This window comes from Haliotis rubra, unplaced genomic scaffold, assembly GCF_003918875.1.
Source record: "Haliotis rubra isolate DU_JTF1 unplaced genomic scaffold, ASM391887v1 Scf173, whole genome shotgun sequence".
In the NCBI taxonomy this organism is placed as follows: domain Eukaryota; kingdom Metazoa; phylum Mollusca; class Gastropoda; order Lepetellida; family Haliotidae; genus Haliotis; species Haliotis rubra.
The window spans coordinates 383,828-410,927 of NW_025765703.1; the positions used below are offsets into that span (position 1 = coordinate 383,828).

The following is a 27,100-nucleotide window of genomic DNA, read 5'->3' on the forward strand; positions in this document are numbered from 1 at the left end:
ATGTGTGTGTGTATGTGTGTGTGTGTGTGTGTGTGGATGGATGGATGGGTGTTTGGATGTATGTGTAGATGGATGGGTGTGTGGATGTATGGGTGTATGGATGTCAAATAACATAACAGTGTGTGGCTAGTCTACGTCAACCTTACATCATATTGCTAAATTACATAAGATTGTAATAGTGTATGACTAGTCAGCATCTGGCTGATATACATTGTGTAAATACCAAGCACTGCGATTTTTCATGTTGAGAAAATAATCTGCATACAATACTGACCAATTGCAGTATGTTGGAACCAATCAAGATATGTGATACTTACTTGCAGATCTAAGAGTTGTGAGGATCGGCATCCGTGACTTCACTGCTCCAACTCTGGACCAGATCAAGCAGTTCCTTGAAGGTGGTACACCAGGCCAAGAAGAAGCAGGAGGTGAGCTGACACACTTCCTAGGCCACCACCCTTTACCAAACTCCTTCATCAAAATCCACCAACCCCCTGACCATCCACCAAACTCAATATAGTTCCCACCCTCAATTAAAGCCACACCCTCTACCACCCCAAAAAGAAGCAGGAGGTGAGTTAACGCAACTCCTCACCCTCTGGCTATACAAAACTAACTCCTCCCACTGGTAACACAAAACTAGCCCCTCCCACTGGTAACACAAAACTAACTCCTCCCACTGGTTACACAAAACTAACTCCTCCCACTGGTTACACAAAACTAACTCCTCCCACTGGTTACACAAAACTAACTCCTCCCACTGGTTACACAAAACTAGCTCCTCCCACTGGTTACACAAAACTATCTCCTCCCACTGGTTACACAAAACTAACTCCTCCCACTGGTTACACAAAACTAACTCCTCCCACTGGTTAACACAAAACTAGCTCCCTCCCACTGTAACACAAAACTAACTCCTCCCACTGGTTACACAAAACTAACTCCTCCCACTGGTTACACAAAACTAACTCCTCCCACTGGTTACACAAAACTAACTCCTCCCACTGGTAACACAAAACTAACTCCTCCCACTGGTTACACAAAACTAACTCCTCCCACTGGTTACACAAAACTAACTCCTCCCACTGGTAACACAAAACTAACTCCTCCCACTGGTTAACAAAACTAGCTCCTCCCACTGGTAACACAAAACTAACTCCTCCCACTGGTTACACAAAACTAACTCCTCCCACTGGTTACACAAAACTAACTCCTCCCACTGGTTACACAAAACTAACTCCTCCCACTGGTTACACAAAACTAGCTCCTCCCACTGGTAACACAAAACTATCTCCTCCCACTGGTAACACAAAACTAACTCCTCCCACTGGTTACACAAAACTAACTCCTCCCACTGGTAACACAAAACTAACTCCTCCCACTGGTTACACAAAACTAACTCCTCCCACTGGTTACACAAAACTAACTCCTCCCACTGGTTACACAAAACTAACTCCTCCCACTGGTTACACAAAACTAACTCCTCCCACTGGTAACACAAAACTAGCTCCTCCCACTGGAAACACAAAACTAACTCCTCCCACTGGTTACACAGAACAGTAACAGTGTTGCCTTCTCACTGTAAAGACAGTAACATTGTTGCCTTCTCTGTGTAAAGACAGTAAAGGTGTTGCCTTCTTTATGTAAAGACAGTAACAGTGTTGCCTTCAGTAACAGTGTTGCCTTCTCTGTGTAAAGACAGTAACAGTGTTGCCTTCTCTATGTAAAGACAGTAACAGTGTTGCCTTCTCTGTGTAAAGACAGTAACAGTGTTGCCTTCTCTGTGTAAAGACAGTAACAGTGTTGCCTTCTCTGTGTAAAGACAGTAACAGTGTTGCCTTCTCTGTGTAAAGACAGTAACAGTGTTGCCTTCTCTGTGTAAAGACAGTAACAGTGTTGCCTTCTCTGTGTAAAGACAGTAACAGTGTTGCCTTCTCTGTGTAAAGACAGTAACAGTGTTGCCTTCTCTGTGTAAAGACAGTAACAGTGTTGCCTTCTCTGTGTAAAGACAGTAACAGTGTTGCCTCTCTAAAGACAGTAAACAGTGTGCCTTCTGAGTAAAGACAGTAACAGTGTTGCCTTCTCTGTGTAAAGACAGTAACAGTGTTGCCTTCTCTGTGTAAAGACAGTAACAGTGTTGCCTTCTTTGTGTAAAGACAGTAACAGTGTTGCCTTCTCTGTGTAAAGACAGTAACAGTGTTGCCTTCTCTGTGTAAAGACAGTAACAGTGTTGCCTTCTTGTAGTGTTGTTCTAAAGACAGTAACAGTGTTGCCTTCTCTGTGTAAAGACAGAAAGACAGAGTGTTGCCTTCTCTGTGTAAAGACAGTAACAGTGTTGCCTTCTCTGTGTAAAGACAGTAACAGTGTTGCCTTCTCTGTGTTCTCTGAAAGACAGTAACAGTGTTGCCTTCTCTGTGTAAAGACAGTAACAGTGTTGCCTTCTCTGTGTAAAGACAGTAACAGTGTTGCCTTCTCTGTGTAAAGACAGTAACAGTGTTGCCTTCTCTGTGTAAAGACAGTAACAGTGTTGCCTTCTCTGTGTAAAGACAGTAACAGTGTTGCCTTCTCTGTGTAAAGACAGTAACAGTGTTGCCTTCTCTGTGTAAATACAGTAGGAGTGTTGCCTTCTCTGTGTAAAGACCGTAACAGTGTTGCCTTCTCTGTGTAAAGACAGTAACAGTGTTGCCTTCTCTGTGTAGGCGGTGGCTGTCCATTGTAACATGGGCAAGGGGCGTACAGGGACTCTGTTAGCCTGCTTCCTAGTGGCCCGACACAACCTCCCAGCACACATGCCTTGAGACAACTTAGAACTGTCCGCCCTGGATCTGTACAGACCCCTCAACAGCGACAATGTGTTCAAGCATTTGAAGACTATTTCAAGACTGGCATGTGTGATAATCTCAGAGACTGGACTTGAGGACATATTTAAAAACTCATAGAAAATGTCTGATGTGCTTATTCCACCCTGCTTTTGAAAATATTCAAACGTGAGATGTCAAATAAACTCTCAAGAGTGAGGGAGAGGAGTCAGTCACATGTAACATACCTCAAACCTCAAAAGTCAATCTTACAATTAAAACTGTTGAACGGCTGCTGAGTTATGCTTTATGTTTTCATATGTAAAATAAAGTAGTTCAATCTCCTTCTTGTCATGATTCAATAAAGTGGGACTGTAGGATGTAGGAACTGTATGTAGCTCAGCTCTTCCCATAGTTCTTACCAGCAGTAGTGTGTGCCACAGACCAGCGACATGTGATGATCCAACATATATAAACAGTCTATTCAACAAATTACACACATGGAACTTAAATGGGCACTGATCTGGAGCAATTTCTGTGGACTGGTTGTTGCTTTTGTTATTGTTTTTATCCTGTGAGTACCCGGATGATATCCCAGAATTATTGACTGGTTCATGACCTCTGCTGCGCCACCCCAAACCGCAACTGAAAGTATAAGTATAGAATGATCAACAAAGATGAAATCTTTTTTACTCAATAATATATCCATCTTCATTATTAAGATAACAAATGAAAACATTTTGAAGTTTACATCTGCCCGTGGTAAAACATATTAGGACTCAAAAATAATGAAGTCAATGTACGTCTTTATATGTTGTCTTATAATCCTAAGTAGGTTGTTATCATATTTGTATGCATTTTGAAACTTAATAAAAACCACACGATCTGCTATACTTTATACTGAATTTATAACATGACTGTAATATCTACACATTTTATAGATTGCCAACGTGAATCAAATTTTACACACCTAGTGTATGTTGTCTGTCTCATTACACTTCACGGCTAAAAATTCTGTTGATGGCTACAACAAATAAAGAAAAACAAAATGCGAATATTAAAATTAAAACAGACTAAAGTTATAGCAACAATGTCAGGCTATTACCTTTTTTGAGGAATGTATCCATCAATATCCACATAAAGGCATGATATGTCATTCAACTGCAGCTGACAAAGTATCCTGTTCCACGTAATGTGTCTTTTAACAGTCTGATATTTGAAAAAAGTGATCTATCGTTTCAGGTTTTTCACATTGGTGTATAGTCTCATTGGTCACCCAACATAGCACATCTGGCAACTAATTGTGTGATGTCCGCCATTCTTTAAAAAGTAATTTAGTTAGCCAATGATGAATTGTCAATCAACTGATTGTTAATCCTCTGAAGGAAGGACGTGTTTACACAGGCACTTTACGACAGGGTGTATTCAGTATAGATTAGTAAATCTACCTACTAATCCGCTGTGCAAGATAAAAGTAATCAATAAATCAGCATGTTATCGGTTAATCCTTTGATCGATGCATATGTTTGTTTTTGTAACTCAGCTGATAATTCCTCTTGCTGCACTTCCATGCGCATATTACATAACATGTTATACATTTGCCACATCAGACCTTAATTTATAATGTTGAGTATTTACTCCACACTTGAGAAATGCCAAATGGGAACCTTTGTCGGGTAGTCTGAGTGTTACCACTAATTATACCTGTTATAAATTCATTAACTGACCATCAAGTGAATGATAACAAATAACATGTGTAGGTTTATACCACCAAACACGGGTTACAACAAGGGAGTAGTAATTGCTATTGCATGCAATTTGAACTGCCTGAAAAAACCTATGGGCCAACACTATTTGGAGGATACAAACGGAACTTCATTGTTGCTTAAGACATACATATAAGCATTTGCTGTGTACTTAAGTTAAATCTGTACATACCTATTTACCTAGGTAAATTATCAGATTTTTCTAGCAATGGCAAAGTAGGGTTGTTTAGTTTACGGATTCAAATAAATCAAATGTGTGTTTTTAATATCATAGGTAATAGACATCATATTTTTACATGACATGATTAAGTATTGAGGTAAAAACACAGAAATAGGATCAAACTGGATCAGTCATTATGCTATCCAGGCATTAGAAAATCTGAAAAAGCTGACACTGCTGGGATACTTTTATTACAATCAGACAAAAACTACCGGGGATTTTTTCAAATAACAGCATCTGATGGGCATCCACCCTTCCTAATGTCCCACTATTTAGGTTGAAGAAATTCTGCCAAGGTGGACAGTAGCCCAGTCCCCATGTCTGTCACGGTCAGGGATGCAGGTACTGACAAGCTTGCAGCAAGGTTTCGTAATTAGCCTGTTGGCGAGAAACATTAATTGCTCTGGATCAGTGCCCTTTAAATTAAGCACCCCCCAATGTTTTCATATTGCCAAGAAACTGAGCAACCATTACCATTAGTATGTTTACTGGAAAGCTTAAATGCCATTGTTTTATGAATGTTGACATTTTGGAGTAACCAATAACAACAACATCATGAACATTTGCAATATTTTAATTTACAAAATGACATGAAAACATCAACGATGTTTTGTCCACAAAATGTATCCCTGTACAACTATGGGGGCTGCAGAGTTCCACAATGGGATAGGTGAGTGTCCCTCAGTCTGAAAATGTTCACTGTCATCTTCAGACAACAAATCACTTGAAAAATGTTAATAGCGTGCATATCCACATTGTGCACAGATGACTGCTTTGGCCCTCCTCCTCATGCTGATTCGCTCCAGATGCAGCTGCTGCCACTCCTCTGGCACAAAGCTGCTTCCAAACAAGCCAGATCTTATACAGGTGGATCCAGTGCTTGCACTCTGCGTCTAAAAAAGCCGCAGACTTGCTCCAAAGGGTTAAGATCCAGGCTCATAGCAGGCAATGGAAGTTTGGTTATGGAGAAAAACTTGTCACAAGTCGGGAACGATCTGGTTGGGCGTTGCCATCCATAAATACAGGGCGAGTGGCTAATGGGTGGTTATCAAAATGTGGCACAAGAACAGGATCCAGAATGTCCCGGATGTCGTGGTCGCCATTGAGATTTCCATGACCAGTTACCAAGTCCAGTTTACAATCATGGGAGAACAACCCCAGACCATGACAGATCCACCACCATCAGGAACTGATGCTCTGATGTTCTTGGGCTCATAGGCACTGTTCTTGGCGCCCGTCTGTGACGTGCAATAAAAAGTGATTCTCATCCGACAAATGCACCTTCCTCCATGATGTCAAATTCCTATGACGTCAGGGTAAACACCACTCCAAATGAGCTCTCTTGTGAAGATTGGTCAAGGCTGGACGCTTCATCACCCTTCTTGCCCTCATCCCATGTGCCTTTAGTAGTGAAAGGCTGATGTCTCACAAGACTTGCTAAATCCCAATCCTTAACTTGAGATGTCTTTCAGGGTTGACCTGGCCTTGGTCAGTCCTTAACCTTGTTGGTTTGACAGTGTTTTTGAACAAGTCGACGTCATAACGGTGTGGTGAATGTCAAGCTGTCACTCAATAGCCCTGCATGACATCCTGGTGTCGTGCATTCCAATAATTTGCCATCTTCTTGCTTCTGGTAGTCTCCTTCGTGCCATTGTAACAGATACTGGATACAAATCATTAAGTTAATTGGCGTTTTATACAGTTAGGGTATTGAGTTAGCATATTGGGATGTATTTTGATGATTGATTTAGCAAAACCCTCAAACAATATTGAAATATACAGTTCAAATAATAGTCATCGTTACAATTCAAGATTTATCATTAGGTAAGTTAGTAACTTACAATATATGTTAGGTTCATTAAGTTCCATCTGTATACATTTGTTTTTCAACTTTTTCATTCTTGAAATGTCACATACGTAGTTAAACATGTGCCTCACACAGGCACCAAATCATCAGCACACAGAGCAATCTAACTCCACTTAGCCAACACGGCTTCCACAAAAATGGAAGTCAGACAACTGGTAGATCCAGAAAATGTTCTCTGTTATAGTTCACCCAAAGGGGGAACGTCAGACACAGTGTCAGGACTGCACAGTATTACCGGTATATTGCAATACGCCTTTCAAATGATATGCAGTGCAATGTTTTTTCTCATAAGTGGTATAATTTGGGTAATAAAAATATATAAAGTTATCTCTATGTTTTCAGTTAAAATCTACACAGACTTTCATTCACACTAAAGTTTTCCATTGTAACTGAATGACAAAATAGCATACTTTACACACACTAAATGTTTTAAAAAGAAAATACAATCCCTCAAAATCAAATCCGAATGCAAGTTTTCTGTTATCACAGCCATAACATGTATTTTTTTAAGGCTTCAGTATGTAGAAAATAGGGTTTGCATGTACAATCAATGTCACTCACTGTCAAACGCTTAAGTTCCCAATATATCACAGTACATATTCGGGAATACGGGTACCAGAATCACAATATATTGCCATACAATTTATTTGCCAATACACAGCGATACACATTGTTGTGTTCAGAAGGTTGAATATGTACTCGTCACGATATGGCTGAAATATTGCCGATGTGACGTTAAATATTTACTCACTCACTCAGGAGGTTGACCGATCTGGAGGGGGCAGCGATATGGTTCACTCTCTCACCGATGTGTTTCAATCAGCCCTTTATGTGTTTCAGTCAGTGTGTAAAATGTATTTCATATGGACAATTCATAAAATACCTAAATATTAAATTTTACAAATTGACTGAAAAATCTGTCCATGCATTTGACTGATTGGCAAAATATTATTGAGAAAATCAGAATGGTTTGAAAATATTGCAATAAGTAATAATGCTGGTTTGGAAGAAACAGACTTTACATTGATCCTATCATTTCCCGTCTCTTGGTGATGTTCCCCAGAGGGAATAAGCTGAAACTCTGGGTGATTCTTGTGTAGAAAGCTTTTGCTTGTCATGCCAAAGGCCCAGGTTTGATTTCCCATCTAGGCTCAATGTGTGTTCCTGGAATATTCTTAGAGCAACATCAAAAAACATACTCACTCACTAACTCACTCACTCACTCACATTTACAGGTTGCTGCTGTTGTCCATGCTGATGCTGATGCGTGGACGATGATGTGTGCCTGCTTCTTCATTGACTTCCATGACATGTCAACAGAGAAGGCTGCAGCCCATGCCAGCAGTGTACTGAAGGAGTCCCCTTTTTCTCCGGAGATGATGACTGTTGTGGAAGAATTCCAGTCTGCTAAGTCAGGGGTTGGTTTTATGAAGTACATTACACACATTTCTATCAAATTACCTAGCTCATCAGGTTTTCAAAGTAAATTCAGTGTGTGAGTGAGTTCAGTTTTACGCCACACTCAGCAATATTCCAGCTATATGGCGGCGGTCTGTAAATAATCGAGTCTGGACCAGGCAAACCAGTGATCAACAACATGAGCATCGATCTGCGCAATTGGGAGCCGATGACAAGTGTCAACCAAGCCAGCGAGCCTGACCACCCGATCCTGTTAGTGGCCTCTTAGACAAGCATGGGTTACTGAAGGTTCATTCTAACCCAGACCTTCACGGGTCCTAAGTCAATGCAAATGTGATGGTATGTGATTGTATAGACATCTCTGCTGTAGGAATGTTAGTACAACATCCTAATGACAACAGTATATAAATGTCAGACAAACAATTCAAGTTATCAGTAATGTGTGGCGCATTTCCTCCTGAGAAGTTTCTCTTTTAAACAGAATTTATTCAAAGACCAAACTTGTGTTGTCTTTGTTCCTAGTGAAGTACATCCCATCCAGCAATTGATGTTTCAATGGATGATCATTACAGATCCCCAGGACGTTTTCTTGGGTTGTGAAGGACCTACTGTGTGCATTAGCCTTCCCAGAAAGTCCATCAGACCTGAACTATCTGGTCAACAACAACGTTGCCTTCCTTGTCAGCCTCACCCAGGAGCGTGACCCAGATGTTGACAACTTCCTAGGTGAGCTGAGGAACTGTCAGGAAATCTCTGACAGAAAAACATTATCTTTCTGCTGACTTCAACTATTTTGTCCCATAGTCTTAAATGCTTGGCAAAAGATTATAAAACATCATGTATCTGAATAAAACAGAAAATAGGTTTTGGTCAGGTTGTTTTTACCACCCTTCTCTTATAGTTTGGGGTCTCTCCCTCCGAGAAGGTGTTTAATTTGAAAAGTAAATTTCTAGTGTGATTCCTGTGTCCATGTACATGTATTCTGTATGATGCCAATGTCCTTTTATCTGTCAGACTTGATGAAGGTGGACCTGAAGATGGATGCATCCTCCACGCCAGACATAGAACAGGTTGTTGAGTTCCTCACCTTGGTGGACCTAGCAGAAGCAGAGAATAAGGTATGTAGATGTCACAACAAGACATATGACTTCTTCTAGTTCGTCATGCTTGTTGTAGGCAGAGAAGGTTTAGAGAGCTGTGGTGTGATCACAGCACAAGACATGGCTACCTCTAGTTCGTCATGCTTGTTGTAGGCAGAGAAGGTTTAGAGAGCTGTGGTGTGGATCACAGCACAAGACATGGCTACCTCTAGTACTCAATGTTTTGTGTAGGCAGAGAAGGTATAGAGAGCATGTTGTTGTAGTGTGGATCACAGCACAACGACATGGCTACTTCTAGTTACCTCTAGTTCGTCATGCTTGTTGTAGGCAGAGAAGGTTTAGAGAGCTGTGGTGTGGATCACAGCACAAGACATGGCTACCTCTAGTTCGTCATGCTTGTTGTAGGCAGAGAAGGTTTAGAGAGCTGTGGTGTGGATCACAACACAAGACATGGCTACCTCTAGTACTTCATGCTTGTTGTAGGCAGAGAAGGTTTAAAGAGCTGTGGTGTGGATCACAGCACAAGACATGGCTACCTCTAGTTCGTCATGCTTGTTGTAGGCAGAGAAGGTATAGAGAGCTGTGGTGTGGATCACAGCACAAGACATGGCTACCTCTAGTTCGTCATGCTTGTTGTAGGCAGAGAAGGTTTAAAGAGCTGTGGTGTGGATCACAACACAAGACATGGCTACCTCTAGTACTCTGTGGTGTGGATCACAGCACAAGACATGTTTAGTACTCTATGTTTCGTGAAGGCTGAGGAAGGACAGATACAGAGTGTTTCCAAGAACATTAAACAAAATAGAAGTGAAACAAACAAACAAATAAACAAACAAACAAACAATTTCCCCAGGCAGTAGCTGTCCACTGCTCAGATGGCCTTGGGAGGGCAGGCACCATGCTGGCTTGTTACTTTGTCCAGGAAGAGGTCATGACAGCAGCAGAAGCTGTTAACAGGGTCCGTGAACTTCGACCTGGTTCCCTTTGGTCAAGGTCACAAGAAGTTCTGGTGGCAGAATATGAAACTTACAGAAGAAAGGTGAGAACGGTTTTATTCCAGCCTTGAATCTTCACTTTGAAATGATTATACAGTCCAGTTATGCTGGGCCAACACTGTTGCCACATTGAAATATAGGTAAAATATCACAATGTAGTCATGGGTGTATTCCTTCAATAACAAAATCAAAGGAAAAACGTCACAGTTTTTGTAAACTCATGTGACGGCCCTGTTGAAAAGACTTTACAAAACTTAGTCAAGATATGGCTGAAATATTGCTGATGTGATGGTAAATTTTAGCTCACACACTCACTCTTTTCTACTGAAATACATACATTAGGTATATCCTTGTAATACTTGTACATTAGTGTTGATTGTTGCAGTGTTGTGTTGACTGTGTTTGTTGATGTTGTGTTGAGTTTTGTAGCATTGTTGAGTGTGACTAATGGTTCTTTTAGCAAAGAGTCAACTCAAATAGTTGAAGTAGTGTGTGTTGTGTTGACTGATGGTTGGTGTCGTGTAGAGTTGACTGTGTTGGTTGAAGCAGTGTTGTGTTGACTGATGGTGGGTGTCGTGTAGAGTTGACTGTGTTGGTTGAAGCAGTGTTGTGTTGACTGATGGTTGGTGTCGTGTAGAGTTGACTGTGTTGGTTGAAGCAGTGTTGTGTTGACTGATGGTTGGTGTCGTAGTAAACTGTGATGACTGTGTGTGGTTTGACTGAAGCAGTGTTGTGTTGACCGTGATGGTTGGTTCTGTGTGTTGGTTTGAAGTTGACTGTGTTGGTTGGTTGAAGCAGTGTTGTGTTGACTGTGATGGTTGGTGTCGTGTTAGAGTTGACTGTGTTGGTTGAAGCGTGTTGTGTTGACTGATGGTTGGTGTCGTGTAGAGTTGACTGTGTTGGCTGGTGTCGTGTTGAGTTGACTGTGATGGTTGGTGTTGTGCTGCAGTGTGTTGGTGTTGACTGATGGTTGGTGTCGTGTTGAGGTTGACTGTGTTGGTGCTGGTTGGAAGCAGTGTTGTGTTGACTGTGATGGTTGGTGTGTGTTGTGTTGACTGTGATGGTTGGTGTTGTGTTGTGTTGACTGTGCTGGTTGAAGCAGTGTTGAAGCTGTGTGTTGTGTGTGACTGTGTTGGTTGAAGCAGTGTGTTGGTTGGAAGCAGTGTTGTTGTGTTGACTGTGTTGGGTTGAAGCAGTGATGGTTGGTGTTGACTGTGACTGTAATGGTTCTTTTAGCAGTGACTCAACACTCATGGTTGTTGCAGTGTTATGTTGACTGTGTTGCAGGTGCCCTGGCGGTTCTCGTGGGTAGTCAGGGGCAAGCTGTGTGCTCTGGCATTCCCAGAAGAAAGGGAGCACCTGCAGTATCTGGTGGACCATAACGTGGGCTACCTGGTGTGTCTGACCGAGGAGCGGGACCCTGACATACACGGACTTGCAGGTATACTGTCATGTCAAGGAAGATGTACTTCTGTAGATTTCACTGTGTAGGGTATACGCAAGGCTGAAATAATTAATCAATGCACCAGTGCAATAAATTAATGTGATTAATTAGTGATTAATCATGTGATTTGGGTTTGTATTCACACACTAGATACCATGTGATGTTAGTTTCTATTCACGCACTTGTTGTACCATGTGATATTTGTGTCTATTCACATACTAGCAGAACTGTGTGATATTGGTGTCTATTCACATGCTAGCTGTACCATGTGATATTGGTATCTATTCATATGCTAGCTGTACAATGTGATATTGGTGTCTATTCACACACTAGCTGTACCATGTGATATTGGGGTCTATTCACATGCTAGCTGTACCATGTGATATTGGGGTCTATTCACATGCAGTGCCATGTTACAGGGCTGGTGAAGGTGGACATCAAGATGAAGGATTTCTCCAGCCCAAACCAGCACCAGGTTGCCAAGTTCCTCTCCCTGATGGACCACGCAGCCCAGCAACACAAGGTAACTATGTCTCTGATTGACACACTAGTTCACGCTGATGTCCCTGGTATATCTGGAAACAGTGGGACACAAGCTGCAGGCCTAGTGCCTTATTGGTCTGCAAGGATTCTATGAACTGGGTTTTGAAACCCAGATCTGTGTCTCTTCGTGCCAAACCCATATCCTCAAGAAAGTGGGAAAAAGTTTAATTATTAGGAAAAAACAGGCTGGTGATTATTTAATTAGTGGTATTGTTGAAGCAGAACCCTTTCTGTGGATAGATACTTCTTTATTGCACTAGATGTGACGTTTCGGTGTAGATGCTAACACCGTTATCAAGCAAATGATCATTGTCTACCCATAGAAAGTGTTCTGCTTCATCATAGCAGTTTCTTGATGCCACTTAAAGAAGCTACTTGTACTGCTCTTTAGCCAGGCTATGATCTGAAGATCGTCAATTTGACTCCAATATTTGACCCAGTTTTGTCAGAACCACATCAACACTCACTCAACTTCAACTTGCTTTACTTTGCTCATTCCCTCTCCCCTGTATATCCAGGCTGTGGCACTTCACTGTAGAGGTGGGCGGGGCAGGACCGGGACGCTAATCGCATGTTACCTGGTGAAGGAGGAGGGAGTGTCAGCAGCAGAAGCCCTGCGGAGAACCCGTCAACTCAGACCCGGGTCTGTTGAGACCAAGGAACAGGAACAGGCAATCTATGACTTTGAGAAGACCATCAGACAGGTAACTTACCTCACCACAAATTATACGCTGGGAAGTTTGAAATTTTATGTCATCATAATAAATTTCATTGGAAGTAATTCTGCTGAGTGGCGTATTAAGCATGCTCTGAACTGTGCTGTGTGGCAATGTTAGACATGCTCTGAACTGTGCTGTGTGGCAATGTTAGACATGCTCTGAACTGTGCTGTGTGGCAATGTTAGACATGTCTAGAGACATGCTCTGAACTGCTCAATGAACAGTGAACTGTGCAGTGTGGCAATGTTAGACATGCTCTGAACAGTGCTGTGTGGCAATGTTAGACATGCTCTGAACTGTGCTGTGTGGCAATGTTAGACATGCTCTGAACTGTGCTGTATGGCAATGTTAGACATGCTCTGAACTGTGCTGTATGGCAATGTTAGACATGCTCTGAACTGTGCTGTATGGCAATGTTAGACATGCTCTGAACTGTGCTGTATGGCAATGTTAGACATGCTCTGAACTGTGCTGTATGGCAATGTTAGACATGCTCTGAACTGTGCTGTATGGCAATGTTAGACATGCTCTGAACTGTGCAGTGTGGCAATGTTAGACATGCTCTGAACTCTGAACTGTGCAGTGTGGCAATGTTAGACATGCTCTGAACTGTGCTGTATGGCAATGTTAGACATGCTCTGAACTGTGCAGTGTGGCAATGTTAGACATGCTCTGAACTGTGCTGTGTGGCAATGTTAGACATGCTCTGAACTGTGCAGTGTGGCAATGTTAGACATGCTGAACTCTGAACTGTCTGAACTGTGCTGTGTGGCAATGTTAGACATGCTCTGAACTGTGCAGTGTGGCATGCTCTGAACTGTGCTGTATGGCAATGTGCATGCTCAGAACTGTGCTGTGTGGCAATGTTAGACATGCTCTGAACTGTGCTGTGTGGCAATGTTAGACATGCTCTGAACTGTGCAGTGTGGCAATGTTAGACATGCTCTGAACTGTGCTGTATGGCAATGTTAGACATGCTCTGAACTGTGCAGTGTGGCAATGTTAGACATGCTCTGAACTGTGCTGTATGGCAATGTTAGACATGCTCTGAACTGTGCAGTGTGGCAATGTTAGACATGGTCAATGCAAAAACATCTTGCACTAAAACACAACCTAAACAATAAACGTGTTCATTACATTGTGTATTTGTGTTCATTGCTTATCAAGCTTTTAAGATTACATGTACATTGAATTTTGTCTTTAGTTTCATGAAACACAGCTTTTACATTTGCGTTTAACATGAATAAATTGACAATTAAAGAGATTGCAATTAAATGATTGTATGTGTTGGGAATATCAATTACAACTAAGGAATTAACATTCTGATTTGCAAATACAATGTTCGACTGGTTATCATTACAATAAGAAGAAAGATGATCAGAAATAGAAGCAGAACTCGCGTAACATATACATTTTATAGTTTGACAAATAATAATCAGCATACAGTTATTCCAATGAAGATAGATATAATTTTAGAATATCGATTTAACAATAGTGTTGTTTTTCATTTAATAGGGAAACTGTAATGCAACTGAGTTGCGCAACAGAGCAAAATGACCAGTCTTCCCAGATGCCAGCCAAGCATTTTGCTATATTGCTTAACCCATTGCATTACCGTTTGCCTTTCTGTATATCTCGTACAGAATTCTCCAGTCAGTAAATACATCAATCAAATTGTATTCTATGCAAGTTTACATAAAGTCTGCATGTAAAACATTATAGGTTCAGTTAGAATATCACACATGGATGTAGTTGTCTACTGGCTGAATGAATAACTGGTCTTTTTCATTATTAACGTAACACACAGTTTTTGCATTGTAGAGTAAATGGAGGTTATTATCAACGATGGTAATTTATCTGCGCATGAGCAGTCTGTAGTCCAATCACAGTAACAGCGGGAATGAAAAGTTCTCTGTTTTAACAAATGTTCGGTGTTTTAAGTAACAATGTAAGTAATGGTGTTACTCTATATATTAGTTATAAACAGACGTAAATCAAATAGTCTAAGATCAGTTTCAATGTATCATTGTCATCCTTTGAGGTTTTCTGTTATAATATCTGTCAAATCGTGATTGAATATTCAGAAAGTTGACTGAAGCTATGTATTCCTTACATTTCCGGGTACTCGATTCCGATTCGGGTAAGTACATGCGGGTACTCGATTCCAATTTTTCCTACCCGTCCCAGCCCTACTGTGCAGTGTGACAATGTTAGACATGATCTGAACTGTGCAGTGTGACAATGTTAGACATGCTCTGAGCTGTGCAGTGTGGCAATGTTAGACATGCTCTGAGCTGTGCAGTGTGGCAATGTTAGACATGCTCTGAACTGTGCAGTGTGACAATGTTAGATGATCTGAGCTGTGCAGTGTGGCAATGTTAGACATGCTCTGAACTGTGCAGTGTGGCAATGTTAGACATGATCTGAACTGTGCAGTGTGGCAATGTTAGACATGCTCTGAACTGTGCAGTGTGGCAATGTTAGACATGATCTGAACTGTGCAGTGTGGCAATGTTAGACATGATCTGAACAGTGCAGTGTGGCAATGTTAGACATGCTCTGAACTGTGCTGTGTGGCAATGTTAGACATGCTCTGAACTGTGCAGTGTGGCAATGTTAGACATGCTCTGAACAGTGCTGTGTGGCAATGTTAGACATGCTCTGAACTGTGCTGTGTGGCAATGTTAGACATGCTCTGAACTGTGCTGTGTGGCAATGTTAGACATGCTCTGAACAGTGCTGTGTGGCAATGTTAGACATGATCTGAACTGTGCAGTGTGGCAATGTTAGACATGATCTGAACTGTGCAGTGTGGCAATGTTAGACATGATCTGAGCTGTGCAGTGTGGCAATGTTAGACACGCTCTGATCTGTGCAGTGTGGCAATGTTAGACATGCTCTGAACTGTGCAGTGTGGCAATGATAAGCATGCTCTGAACTGTGCTGTATGGCAATGTTAGACATGCTCTGAACTGTGCTGTATGGCAATGTTAGACATGCTCTGAACTGTGCTGTGTGGCAATGTTAGACATGCTCTGAACTGTGCAGTGTGGCAATGATAAGCATGCTCTGAACTGTGCTGTATGGCAATGTTAGACATGCTCTGAACAGTGCTGTGTGGCAATGTTAGACATGCTCTGAACTGTGCTGTGTGGCAATGTTAGACATGCTCTGAACTGTGCAGTGTGGCAATGTTAGACATGCTCTGAACTGTGCTGTATGGCAATGTTAGACATGCTCTGAACTGTGCAGTGTGGCAATGTTAGACATGCTCTGAACTGTGCTGTGTGGCAATGTTAGACATGCTCTGAACTGTGCAGTGTGGCAATGTTAGACATGCTCTGAACTGTGCAGTGTGGCAATGTTAGACATGATCTGAACTGTGCAGTGTGGCAATGTTAGACATGATCTGAACTGTGCTGTGTGGCAATGTTAGACATGCTCTGAACTGTGCTGTGGCAATGTTAGACATGCTCTGAACTGTGCAGTGTGGCAATGTTAGACATGCTCTGAACAGTGCAGTGTGGCAATGTTAGACATGCTCTGAACTGTGCAGTGTGGCAATGTTAGACATGCTCTGAACTGTGCTGTGTGGCAATGTTAGACATGCTCTGAACTGTGCAGTGTGGCAATGATAAGCATGCTCTGAACTGTGCTGTATGGCAATGTTAGACATGCTCTGAACTGTGCAGTGTGGCAATGTTAGACATACTCTGAACTGTGCAGTGTGGCAATGTTAGACATGCCTGAACTGTGCTGTGTACATGGCAATGTTAGACATGATCTGAACTGTGCAGTGTGGCAATGTTAGACATGCTCTGAACTGTGCTGTATGGCAATGTTAGACATGATCTGAACTGTGCAGTGTGGCAATGTTAGACATGCTCTGAACAGTGCAGTGTGACAAACTGTTAGACATGATGAACTGTGCTGTAGCTGTGCAGTGCTGCAGTGTGGCAATGTTAGACATGCTCTGAACTGTGCAGTGTGGCAATGTTAGACATGCTCTGAACTGTGCTGTGTCTCCGTGCGTTGCAGATGCCAGACAACTTCTCTTGGGTTGTGGAAGGTTTACTGTGTACCCTGGCGTTTCCTGAAACCCGACAGAACCTCCGCTACCTCCTGGACAACAATGTGTCATACCTGGTGTCCCTGACTGCTGAACGTGATCCCCCTGTCACACTCTGTCCAGGTGAGCAACCTGGTGTATACCCAGTGTCACACATACTGGCCTTTAGCAGGTGTATATACAGCGTCACACATATTGGGTTTTAGCAGGTGTACACACAGTGTCACACATATTGGGCTGTAGCAGGTGTACACACAGTGTCACAGCAGGTGTACACAGTGTCACACATATTGGGTTTTAGCAGGTGTACACACAGTGTCACACATATTGGGCTTTAGCAGGTGTACACACAGTGTCACACATACTGGACTTTAGCAGGTGTACACACACACATACTGGGCTCTAGCAGGTGTATACACAGTGTCACAGATACTGGGCTTAACAGGTGTACACACAGTGTCACACATACTGGGCTTTAGCAGGTGTACACACAGTGTCACACATACTGGGCTTTAGCAGGTGTACACACAGTGTCACACATACTGGGCTTTAGCAGGTGTACACACAGTGTGTATACTGGGCTTTAGCAGGTGTATACAGTGTCACACATACTGGGCTTTAGCAGGTGTACACACAGTGTCACACATATTGGGCTTTAGCAGGTGTACACACAGTGTCACACATACTGGGCTTTAGCAGGTGTACACACACAGTGTCACAGATACTGGGCTTTAGCAGGTGTACACACAGTTTAGTGTATACACAGTGTCACAGATACTGGGCTTTAGCAGGTGTACACACACACATACTGGGCTTTAGCAGGTGTACACACATACTGGGCTTTAGCAGGTGTGTAACACAGTGTCACTGGACTTTAGCAGGTGTACACACACACATACTGGGCTTCAGCAGGTGTATACACAGTGTCACACATACTGGACTTTAGCAGGTGTACTCACACACATACTGGGCTTAACAGGTGTACACACAGTGTCACACATACTGGGCTTTAGCAGGTGTACACACAGTGTCACACATATTGGGCTGTAGCAGGTGTACACACAGTGTCACACATATTGGGCTGTAGCAGGTGTACACACAGTGTCACACATACTGGGCTTTAGCAGGTGTACACACAGTGTCACACATATTGGGCTTTAGCTGGTTGCCAGTTCTCTGCCTTGTCACAGGACCCAACTAAACTAGATCAGTGAATGATTGCTCATACTGTCAGTCACTGGTTTTGTTATTTATAGGTGTTGTGATGTAGACAGAATGTTGCCATTGGTGACAGCACCAGTTGCTACTATGACATAACCAAATAGCATCTGCCAGTTGGCTAGCTGTCCTTTCACTCACTTCATTTTTTGGTGTCAGACATGCCAACTCTCACCAACCCAAGATTAATACTATTCATCCAGCTTATATTGACTTATGGCGACATATTCGATATCAAATGATATGCTGCAAGTGTCTCTACTTATACGAAAAGAAACATTGTTTGTTGTAAGTCGAACTGTGCTTGTTTTGGGGTAAAGTGACACATTTAAGTAGTATGTAGACATGTAGGATGAGGGGACCAGAAATCCTCCTGTAGGATACACTGACCGGTGTTGAAGTACCTGTGGTCAACTGCATCTCTTATCGTCACAGAGTTGGAGTTCGTGTCTCTAAAGATACAGGACTTCACCCCACCCACTGTGGAGCAGGTTGAGGAGTTTCTGAACATCATCCACAAGGCTGAGGTGAAGAAGAAGGTGAGACTCTCCTACAGGTATCCTCTGTTCTTCTCCAACATACGGCAGTTCTGCAGCTTAAATCATCATCCTACTGACGATTAAATCAACAGACACCATCCTACTGATGATTAAATCAACAGACTCCTTTTAAATCAACAGATTTAATTAAATCAACAGACTTTTGATTTAATCATCAGTAGGATGATGTCTGTTGATTTAATTATCAGTAGAATGATGTCTGTTAATTTAATTATCCCCTGCCACGCGTTTAGCGCGAAGCGGGGGATATAGTATTAGGCTCCGTCCGTCTGTCCGTCCGTACGTCCATACGTACGTGCGAATTGGAATATCTTAAGAACCGTTCACTAGATTCTTTTCATAATTGGTACCTAGGTTCATCACAGTATAACAAAGGTACAAGTCAGGTTTGGTGACCTTGACCTTCATTTCAAGGTCACAAGGGGACTTTAACGTTTTACCTGCATGTTAAGCTATCTCAAGAACCGTTAACTGGATTTTCTTCATATATTTAATACAAAGCTTTATCTAGGGAAGGCGCAGGGCCCAGTCGATTTTTGATTAAGTTACCTTAATTTTCACGGTCACAGAGACACTTTGAAGATTTCAGCATGTTAACCTGAATTGTCAGCAAGATATTTCAAAAAAGGTTCACTGGATTTTCTTCAAAGACTTTCAAGACTTCCCTTAAATGTTTTTCAAAAAGCAATTTCTTTAGTACTATGTTTGCTTATTTCATACACTATGACATTCATGTCAAGGTCAAAGTCAGTCTTGAAAGTATGTGTGTGTTTGAACACTAAAGAGCATTGTATCAAGAGAGATTGACTGGTCATGTTTTTGTTGACATTTAACTTAAACTTTCATTACTTTATAAGTTTGATTTGATAATTTGTGGCGGGGGATTATGTCACCTTAGTGACAATGCTTGTTATCAGTAGAATGATGTCTGTTGATTTAATTATCAGTAGAATGATGTCTGTTGATTTAACCATCAGAAGGATGATGTCTGTTTAAAGCTGCTTCCCAAAATAACCTTTAAATGGGAACTACAGCATGGGCAATTGGCAGCCCACGCTAGGTTGATTTAAGTCATTCAAGCACTGCTTTGCTTGTCAATATCTTAAACTTTATGGTCAATGTAATTGAAAGAGTTCAACAATTAAAAAAGAATAATCAAGCTTTTGTTCTGCTGGAAAATCATTTTTAGAGATTATGTCATGCATGATTTGTGTGACAGTACTTTCAGATGTGTTGTATTTGTGACACATTATCTGTTCCAGGCAGTTGCTCTCCACTGTGCTCAAGGTCAAGGTCGAACTGGGACAATGATTGCATGTTACCTGGTCAAAGTTCAAAGGTTAAGTGCTGAGGATGCAATTCAGAGAACCCGGTATTTGAGAAAAGGTTCAATAGAGACACGTGAACAGGAGCAGATGGTTCATGACTATAGACAGTATCTGTGTGACACTGGCATGTTCGACGTAGCTTGTTAGCGCTAGTCCAGCCATCTGTTACTCATCATTTCACCATGTATTCTGTATTTGCCATCATTTACACTTGTGTAAATGTCAATGCAAGGATAAACTGAATAATCTAAATTCTTTATTACATGTGCCTTGAGTGATGTACATGTGCCTTGAATGATGTACATGTGCCTTGAATGATGTACATGTGCCTTGAGTGATGTACATGTACCTTGAGTGATGTACATGTACCTTGAGTGATGTACATGTGTCTTGAGTGATGTACATGTGCTTTGAGTGATATACATGTGCCTTGAATGATGTACATGTGCCTTGAATGATGTACATGTGCCTTGAGTGATGTACATGTACCTTGAGTGATGTACATGTACCTTGAGTGATGTACATGTACCTTGAGTGATGTACATGTGCCTTGAGTGATGTACATGTGTCTTGAGTGATGTACATGTATCTTGAGTGATGTACATGTGCCTTGAATGATGTACATGTGCCTTGAATGATGTACATGTGCCTTGAGTGATGTACATGTACCTTGAGTGATGTACATGTACCTTGAGTGATGTACATGTGCCTTGAGTGATGTACATGTGTCTTGAGTGATGTACATGTGTCTTTGAGTGATGTACATGTGCCTTGAGTGATATACATGTACCTTGAGTGATGTACATGTGTCTTCAGTGATGTACATGTGCCTTGAGTGATGTACATGTACCTTGAGTGATGTACATGCACCTTGAGTGATATACATGTGTCTTGAGTGATGTACATGTGTCTTGAGTGATGTACATGTGTCTTGAGTGATGTACATGTGCCTTGAGTGATATACATGTGCCTTGAGTGATGTACATGTGTCTTGAGTGATGTACATGTACCTTGAGTGATGTACATGTGTCTTGACCTTGAGTGATGTACATGTGTCTTGAGTGATGTACATGTGCCTTGAGTGATGTACATGTACCTTGAGTGATATACATGTGCCTTGAGTGATGTACATGTGTCTTGAGTGATGTACATGTACCTTGAGTGATGTACATGTGTCTTGAGTGATGTACATGTGTCTTGAGTGATGTACATTTGTCTTGAGTGATGTACATGTGCCTTGAGTGATATACATGTGCCTTGAGTGGTTGTACATGTGTGTGATGTACATGTGAGTGATGTACATGTGCCTTGAGTGATGTACATGTGTCTTGAGTGATGTACATGTGTGCCTTGAGTGATATACATGTGTCTTGAGGTGATATACATGTGATGTACATGTGTCTTCAGTGATGTACATGTGTCTTGAGTGATGTACATGTGTCTTGAGTGATGTACATGTGTCTTGAGTGATGTACATGTGTCTTCAGTGATGTACATGTGCCTTGAGTGATGTACATGTGCCTTGAGTGATGTACATGTGTCTTGAGTGATGTACATGTGCCTTCAGTGATGTACAGGTGTCTTGAGTGATATACATGTACCTTGAGTGATGTACATGTGTCTTCAGTGATGTACATGTGCCTTGAGTGATGTACATGCACCTTGAGTGATGTACATGTACCTTGACCTTGAGTGATGTACATGTGTCTTGAGTGATGTACATGTACCTTGAGTGATGTACATGTACCTTGAGTGATATACATGTGCCTTGAGTGATGTACATTTGTCTTGAGTGATGTACATGTGCCTTGAGTGATATACATGTGCCTTGAGTGGTATACATGTGCCTTGAGTGATGTACATGTGCCTTGAGTGATGTACATGTGTCTTGAGTGATGTACATGTGCCTTGAGTGATATACATGTACCTTGAGTGATATACATGTGCCTTGAGTGATATACATGTGTCTACAGTGATGTACATGTGTCTTGAGTGATGTACATGTACCTTGAGTGATGTACATGTGTCTTGAGTGATGTACATGTGTCTTCAGTGATGTACATGTGCCTTGAGTGATATACATGTGCCTTGAGTGATGTACATGTGTCTTCAGTGATGTACATGTGCCTTCAGTGATGTACATGTGTCTTGAGTGATGTACATGTACCTTGAGTTATGTACATGTACCTTGAGTTATGTACATGTGTCTAAAGTGATGTACATGTGTCTTGAGTGATGTACATGTGCCTTGAGTGATGTACATGTGCCTTGAGTGATGTACATGTGCCTTGAGTGATGTACATGTGTCTTGAGTGATGTACATGTGTCTTGAGTGATGTACATGTGTCTTGAGTGATGTACATGTACCTTGAGTGATGTACATGTGCCTTGAGTGATGTACATGTGTCTTGAGTGATGTACATGTGTCTTGAGTGATGTACATGTGTCTTGAGTGATGTACATGTGTCTTGAGTGATGTACACATGCCTTGAGTGATGTACATGTGTCTTGAGTGATGTACATGTGTCTTGAGTGATGTACATGTGTCTTGAGTGATGTACATGTGCCTTGAGTGAAGTACATGTGTCTTCATTGATGTACATGTGTCTACAGTGATGTACATGTGTCTTCAGTGATGTACATGTGTCTTCAGTGATGTACATGTGTCTTCAGTGATGTACATGTGTCTTGAGTGATGTACATGTGTCTTCCGTGATGTACATGTACCTTGAGTGATGTACATGTACCTTGAGTGATATACATGTGTCTACAGTGATGTACATGTGTCTTGAGTGATGTAGACAGCTTTGTGTGCACATATCAACAAGCTCAATAAGAATATGTCAAAAGATGTTACTGGTGTAGTGTGCCTTGAAGTCATGTGTTATCTTGTAGCTGGTAGCTGGGATAGTATTCACACTCACCCATCATGGTATGACACTGACTGCTGAATGTGAACATTCTGTTACTCACATGTTTGTGTTAATGTGTGTTTTCTGCATCCTTTTCTCTAAATTGTTGAATACCATTACCCTTGAAGAGATTTTGAATACAAGTTGTGTTTTTTACCTTTTGCTGCATTAGAATGTTTGCACATGACTGAATCTCAACAAGTGTCACCTGGCAGGTAAAGTGTGACTGTAACTGTAATCAATGAGAGTCACCTGGCAGGTAAAGTGTGACTGTAACTGTACTCAATAGGTCTCACCTGGCAATTAAAGTGTAACTGTACTCAATGAGTGTCACCTGGCAGGTAAAGTGTGACTGTAACTGTAATCAATGAGTGTCACCTGGCAGGTAAAGTGTGACTGTAACTGTACTCAATGAGTGTCACCTGGCAGGTAAAGTGTGACTGTAACTCTACTCAATAGGTCTCACCTGGCAATTAAAGTGTAACTGTACTCAATGAGTGTCACCTGGCAGGTAAAGTGTGACTGTAACTCTACTCAATAGGTCTCACCTGGCAGGTAAAGTGTGACTCTGGCAGGTAAAGTGTGGCTGTAACTGTACTCAATAGGTGTGGCTGTAACTACTCAATGACCTGGCAGGTAAAGTCACCTGGCAGGTAAAGTGTGACTGTAACTGTACTCAATAGGTCTCACCTGGCAGGTTAAAGTGTGATTGTAACTGTACTCAGGTGTCACCTGCCAGGTAAAGAGTGTCAATGGTAAAGTGTGACTGTAACTGTACTCAATAGGTGTCACTCAATAGGTGTCACCTGCTGTGACTGTAACTATACTCAATAGGTGTCACCTGGCAGGTAAAGTGTGACTGTAACTCTACTCAATAGGAGTGTCACTATACTCAATGGGTGTCACCTGGCAGGTAAAGTGTGACTGTAACTGTACTCAATGAGGTGTCACCTGGCAGGTAAAGTGTGACTGTAACTGTAATCAATGAGGTGTCACCTGGCAGGTAAAGTGTGACTGTAACTCTACTCAATAGGTCTCACCTGGCAATTAAAGTGTAACTGTACTCAATGAGTGTCACCTGGCAGGTAAAGTGTGATTGTAACTCTACTCAATAGGTCTCACCTGCCAGGTAAAGTGTGACTGTAACTATACTCAATAGGTCTCACCTGGCCAATAAAGTGTAACTGTACTCAATGAGTGTCACCTGGCAGGTAAAGTGTGACTGTAACTGTACTCAATAGGTCTCACCTGGCAGGTAAAGTGTGATTGTAACTCTACTCAATAGGTGTCACCTGGCAGGTAAAGTGTGGCTGTAACTATACTCAATAGGTGTCACCTGGCAGGTAAAGTGTGGCTGTAACTATACTCAATGAGTGTCACCTGGCAGGTAAAGTGTGACTGTAACTATACTCAATAGGTGTCACCTGGCAGGTAAAGTGTGACTGTAACTGTACTCAATAGGTCTCACCTGGCAGGTAAAGTGTGATTGTAACTCAACTCAATAGGTGTCACCTGGCAGGTAAAGTGTGGCTGTAACTATACTCAATAGGTCTCACCTGGCAGGTAAAGTGTGACTAACTATACTCAATAGGTGTCACCTGGCAGGTAAAGTGTGATTGTAACTCAACTCAATAGGTCTCACCTGGACGGTAAAGTGTGACTGTAACTATACTCAATAGGTGTCACCTGGCAGGTAAAGTGTGACTGTAACTATACTCAATAGGTGTCACCTGGCAGGTAAAGTGTGGCTGTAACTATAGTCAATAGGTCTCACCTGGCAGGTAAAGTGTGGCTGTAACTATAGTCAATAGGTCTCACCTGGCAGGTAAAGTGTGATTGTAACTGTACTCAATAGGTGTCACCTGCCAGGTAAAGTGTGACTGTAACTATACTCAATAGGTCTCACCTGGCAGGTAAAGTGTGATTGTAACTGTACTCAATAGGTGTCACCTGGCAGGTAAAGTGTGATTGTAACTCTACTCAATAGGTGTCACCTGCCAGGTAAAGTGTGACTGTAACTCTACTCAATAGGTGTCACCTGGCAGGTAAAGCGTGTCTGTAACTCTACTCAATAAGTCTCACCTGGCAGGTAAAGTGTGGCTGTAACTATAGTCAATAGGTCTCACCTGGCAGGTAAAGTGTGATTGTAACTGTACTCAATAGGTGTCAATAGGTGTCACCTGCCAGGTAAAGTGTGAACTATAGTAACTATAGTCAATAGGTCTCACCTGGCAGGTAAAGTGTGATTGTAACTGTACTCAATGAGTGTCACCTGGCAGGTAAAGTGTGACTGTAACTATACTCAATAGGTCTCACCTGGCAGGTAAAGTGTGACTGTAACTGTACTCAATGAGTGTCACCTGGCAGGTAAAGTGTGACTGTAACTATAATCAATGAGGCATCACCTGGCAGGTAAAGTGTGACTGTAACTGTAGTCAACGAGTGTCAGTGATTTCAACATGATCGTGTTACAGTTTTTACAAAGTTTTTTATGATGCTAATCAGCTTTTATTTACTGACATGTATTTAGTCAAATGCTCATGAAACAATTTACATTCACTCTGATTCTTTCACATATCACCGTTTATCTATTGATAAGGGAAGCTGAGCAAAAGAATCTCACAAATTAAGAATGTCATACTCTCATCGTTCCTTACAACTCTGAAGATGTTGTTTGCATCAGAGAAGACATGTTAAGACCCTTATTCCACTCCTGTTTCTATGTGTATATTGTATTTTACACTTATTAGTTTGAAGTTACAGATCTCCTTACTTTACAATGGGTTATATGGTTCTTGCTTCAATATATGGATTGGATTCAATAATTAAATACTCCAGTCTTTCTAGCTAGAGACAGCATTTCTTTATGAGTGAGTAAGCTTAGTTTTACGCCACACTCAGCAATATTCCAGCTATATGGCGGCGGTCTGTAAATAATCAAGTCTGGACCAGACAATCCAGTGATCAACAGCATGAGCATCGATCTGCGTAATTGGGAACCGATGACATGTGTCAACCAAGTCAGCGAGCCAGACCACCCGATCCCATTAGTCGCCTCTTATGACAAGCATAGTAGCCATTTGTGGCAAGCATGGGTTGCTGAAGACCTATTCTACCCCGGATCTTCACGGGTCCATTTCTTTATGGTGTGGATTGAACTTGTCATACATATTCATGCTAAATCTGTGGAGCTTTTGTTGTTGGCAGACAATGCACTTTTTTATTCTGTCAATTTTGGCATTAAAGTTCCCCTGCTATTGTGGCAGGCATATTGGGCTTTGTCAAATTATTTGAAATGTCCTCAAATCAAGTTTTTGTGTGTTGATAATGACAATTCGACCAAAACTGTTTTTAACTGATTCATCGATTCCCCATCCCTAAACATTAAGAGTAGAGAAATGAACAGAAAAGCACAGTTGTTACATTTTGCTGATTATTTACAGGTTAAACAATGTGAAAAGCTTAAAATCTATTTTTTATAGATTTTTTTGTCACCTACCAACAGGGGTTTTACAGAAATATCAGTAAAGCAAGAAATATTAAAAGCATGACTGATTTAATGACACTGAAAAGCCATGGAGAAAAGTTGCTACTCCAGCTATGGTGTTATGACATGTCATTGTATATATGTGTTTACCACTCCAACCTAACCACCAGCTGTTTAAACTGTGTCAGCACGTTACAGTACCTCACCACAGCTGGATCCCAAGTATGATGGTTGTGAATCACAGCTCAAACTTTATTTGGTGTTTTATTACTGATTATTGTGTTATTTTGTTAGTTTTACAAAGTTGTAGCTTTGGGTCAGTTATCAACTCTTCGTCCACACACTGACCAGCAGTTCCACAAATAGAGTGTTGTATTTACCATCTATGGAAAATAAATTCATTCTTTAAACTCGTGTTTTTATTGGTACTTTGATCATTATATCTGATAACAGGTAGGAGTTATTGAATTATCTATTACTGCTGCAAAATAATAAATGAGTTGGAAAATTCACTGGTCAGTGGTAAACCAGGTGATCACATCCTCACCAGGCTAACCAATGACTGAAGGCATGAGCATACCGCTTGGGGAACACAATGGAGCCTACCGCTTGGGGAACACAATGGAGCCTACCGCTTGGGGAACACAATGGAGCA

The 27,100-nt window shown here is 41.6% G+C and overlaps 1 protein-coding gene and 2 long non-coding RNA genes across 3 annotated transcripts; 2 read left to right on the top strand and 1 right to left on the bottom strand.

Annotated features, from left to right (window-relative positions):
* Positions 1 to 346: 346 nt before the first annotated feature.
* Positions 347 to 20,775, top strand: LOC124272787. Its single transcript, XM_046707989.1, has 11 exons — positions 347 to 428; positions 7,887 to 8,069; positions 8,643 to 8,796; positions 9,085 to 9,188; positions 10,024 to 10,209; positions 11,453 to 11,606; positions 12,029 to 12,132; positions 12,671 to 12,856; positions 16,910 to 17,063; positions 18,594 to 18,697; positions 19,981 to 20,775. Exons 2-11 carry the CDS (start codon positions 7,926 to 7,928, stop codon positions 20,191 to 20,193), a joined length of 1,503 nt encoding a protein of 500 aa, XP_046563945.1. The 5' UTR covers positions 347 to 428; positions 7,887 to 7,925; the 3' UTR covers positions 20,194 to 20,775.
* A 440-nt stretch (positions 20,776 to 21,215) lies between these two features.
* LOC124272789 lies at positions 21,216 to 24,195 on the bottom strand. The gene is made up of 4 exons (XR_006897429.1): positions 24,163 to 24,195; positions 23,293 to 23,380; positions 22,774 to 23,254; positions 21,216 to 21,302 (listed from the first exon to the last, which is right to left on the bottom strand). It is a non-coding gene; the product is annotated as an uncharacterized LOC124272789 (long non-coding RNA).
* On the top strand, positions 23,249 to 24,763 carry LOC124272788. Its single transcript, XR_006897428.1, has 4 exons — positions 23,249 to 23,513; positions 23,872 to 23,902; positions 24,031 to 24,419; positions 24,638 to 24,763. It is a non-coding gene; the product is annotated as an uncharacterized LOC124272788 (long non-coding RNA).
* Positions 24,764 to 27,100: the final 2,337 nt, after the last annotated feature.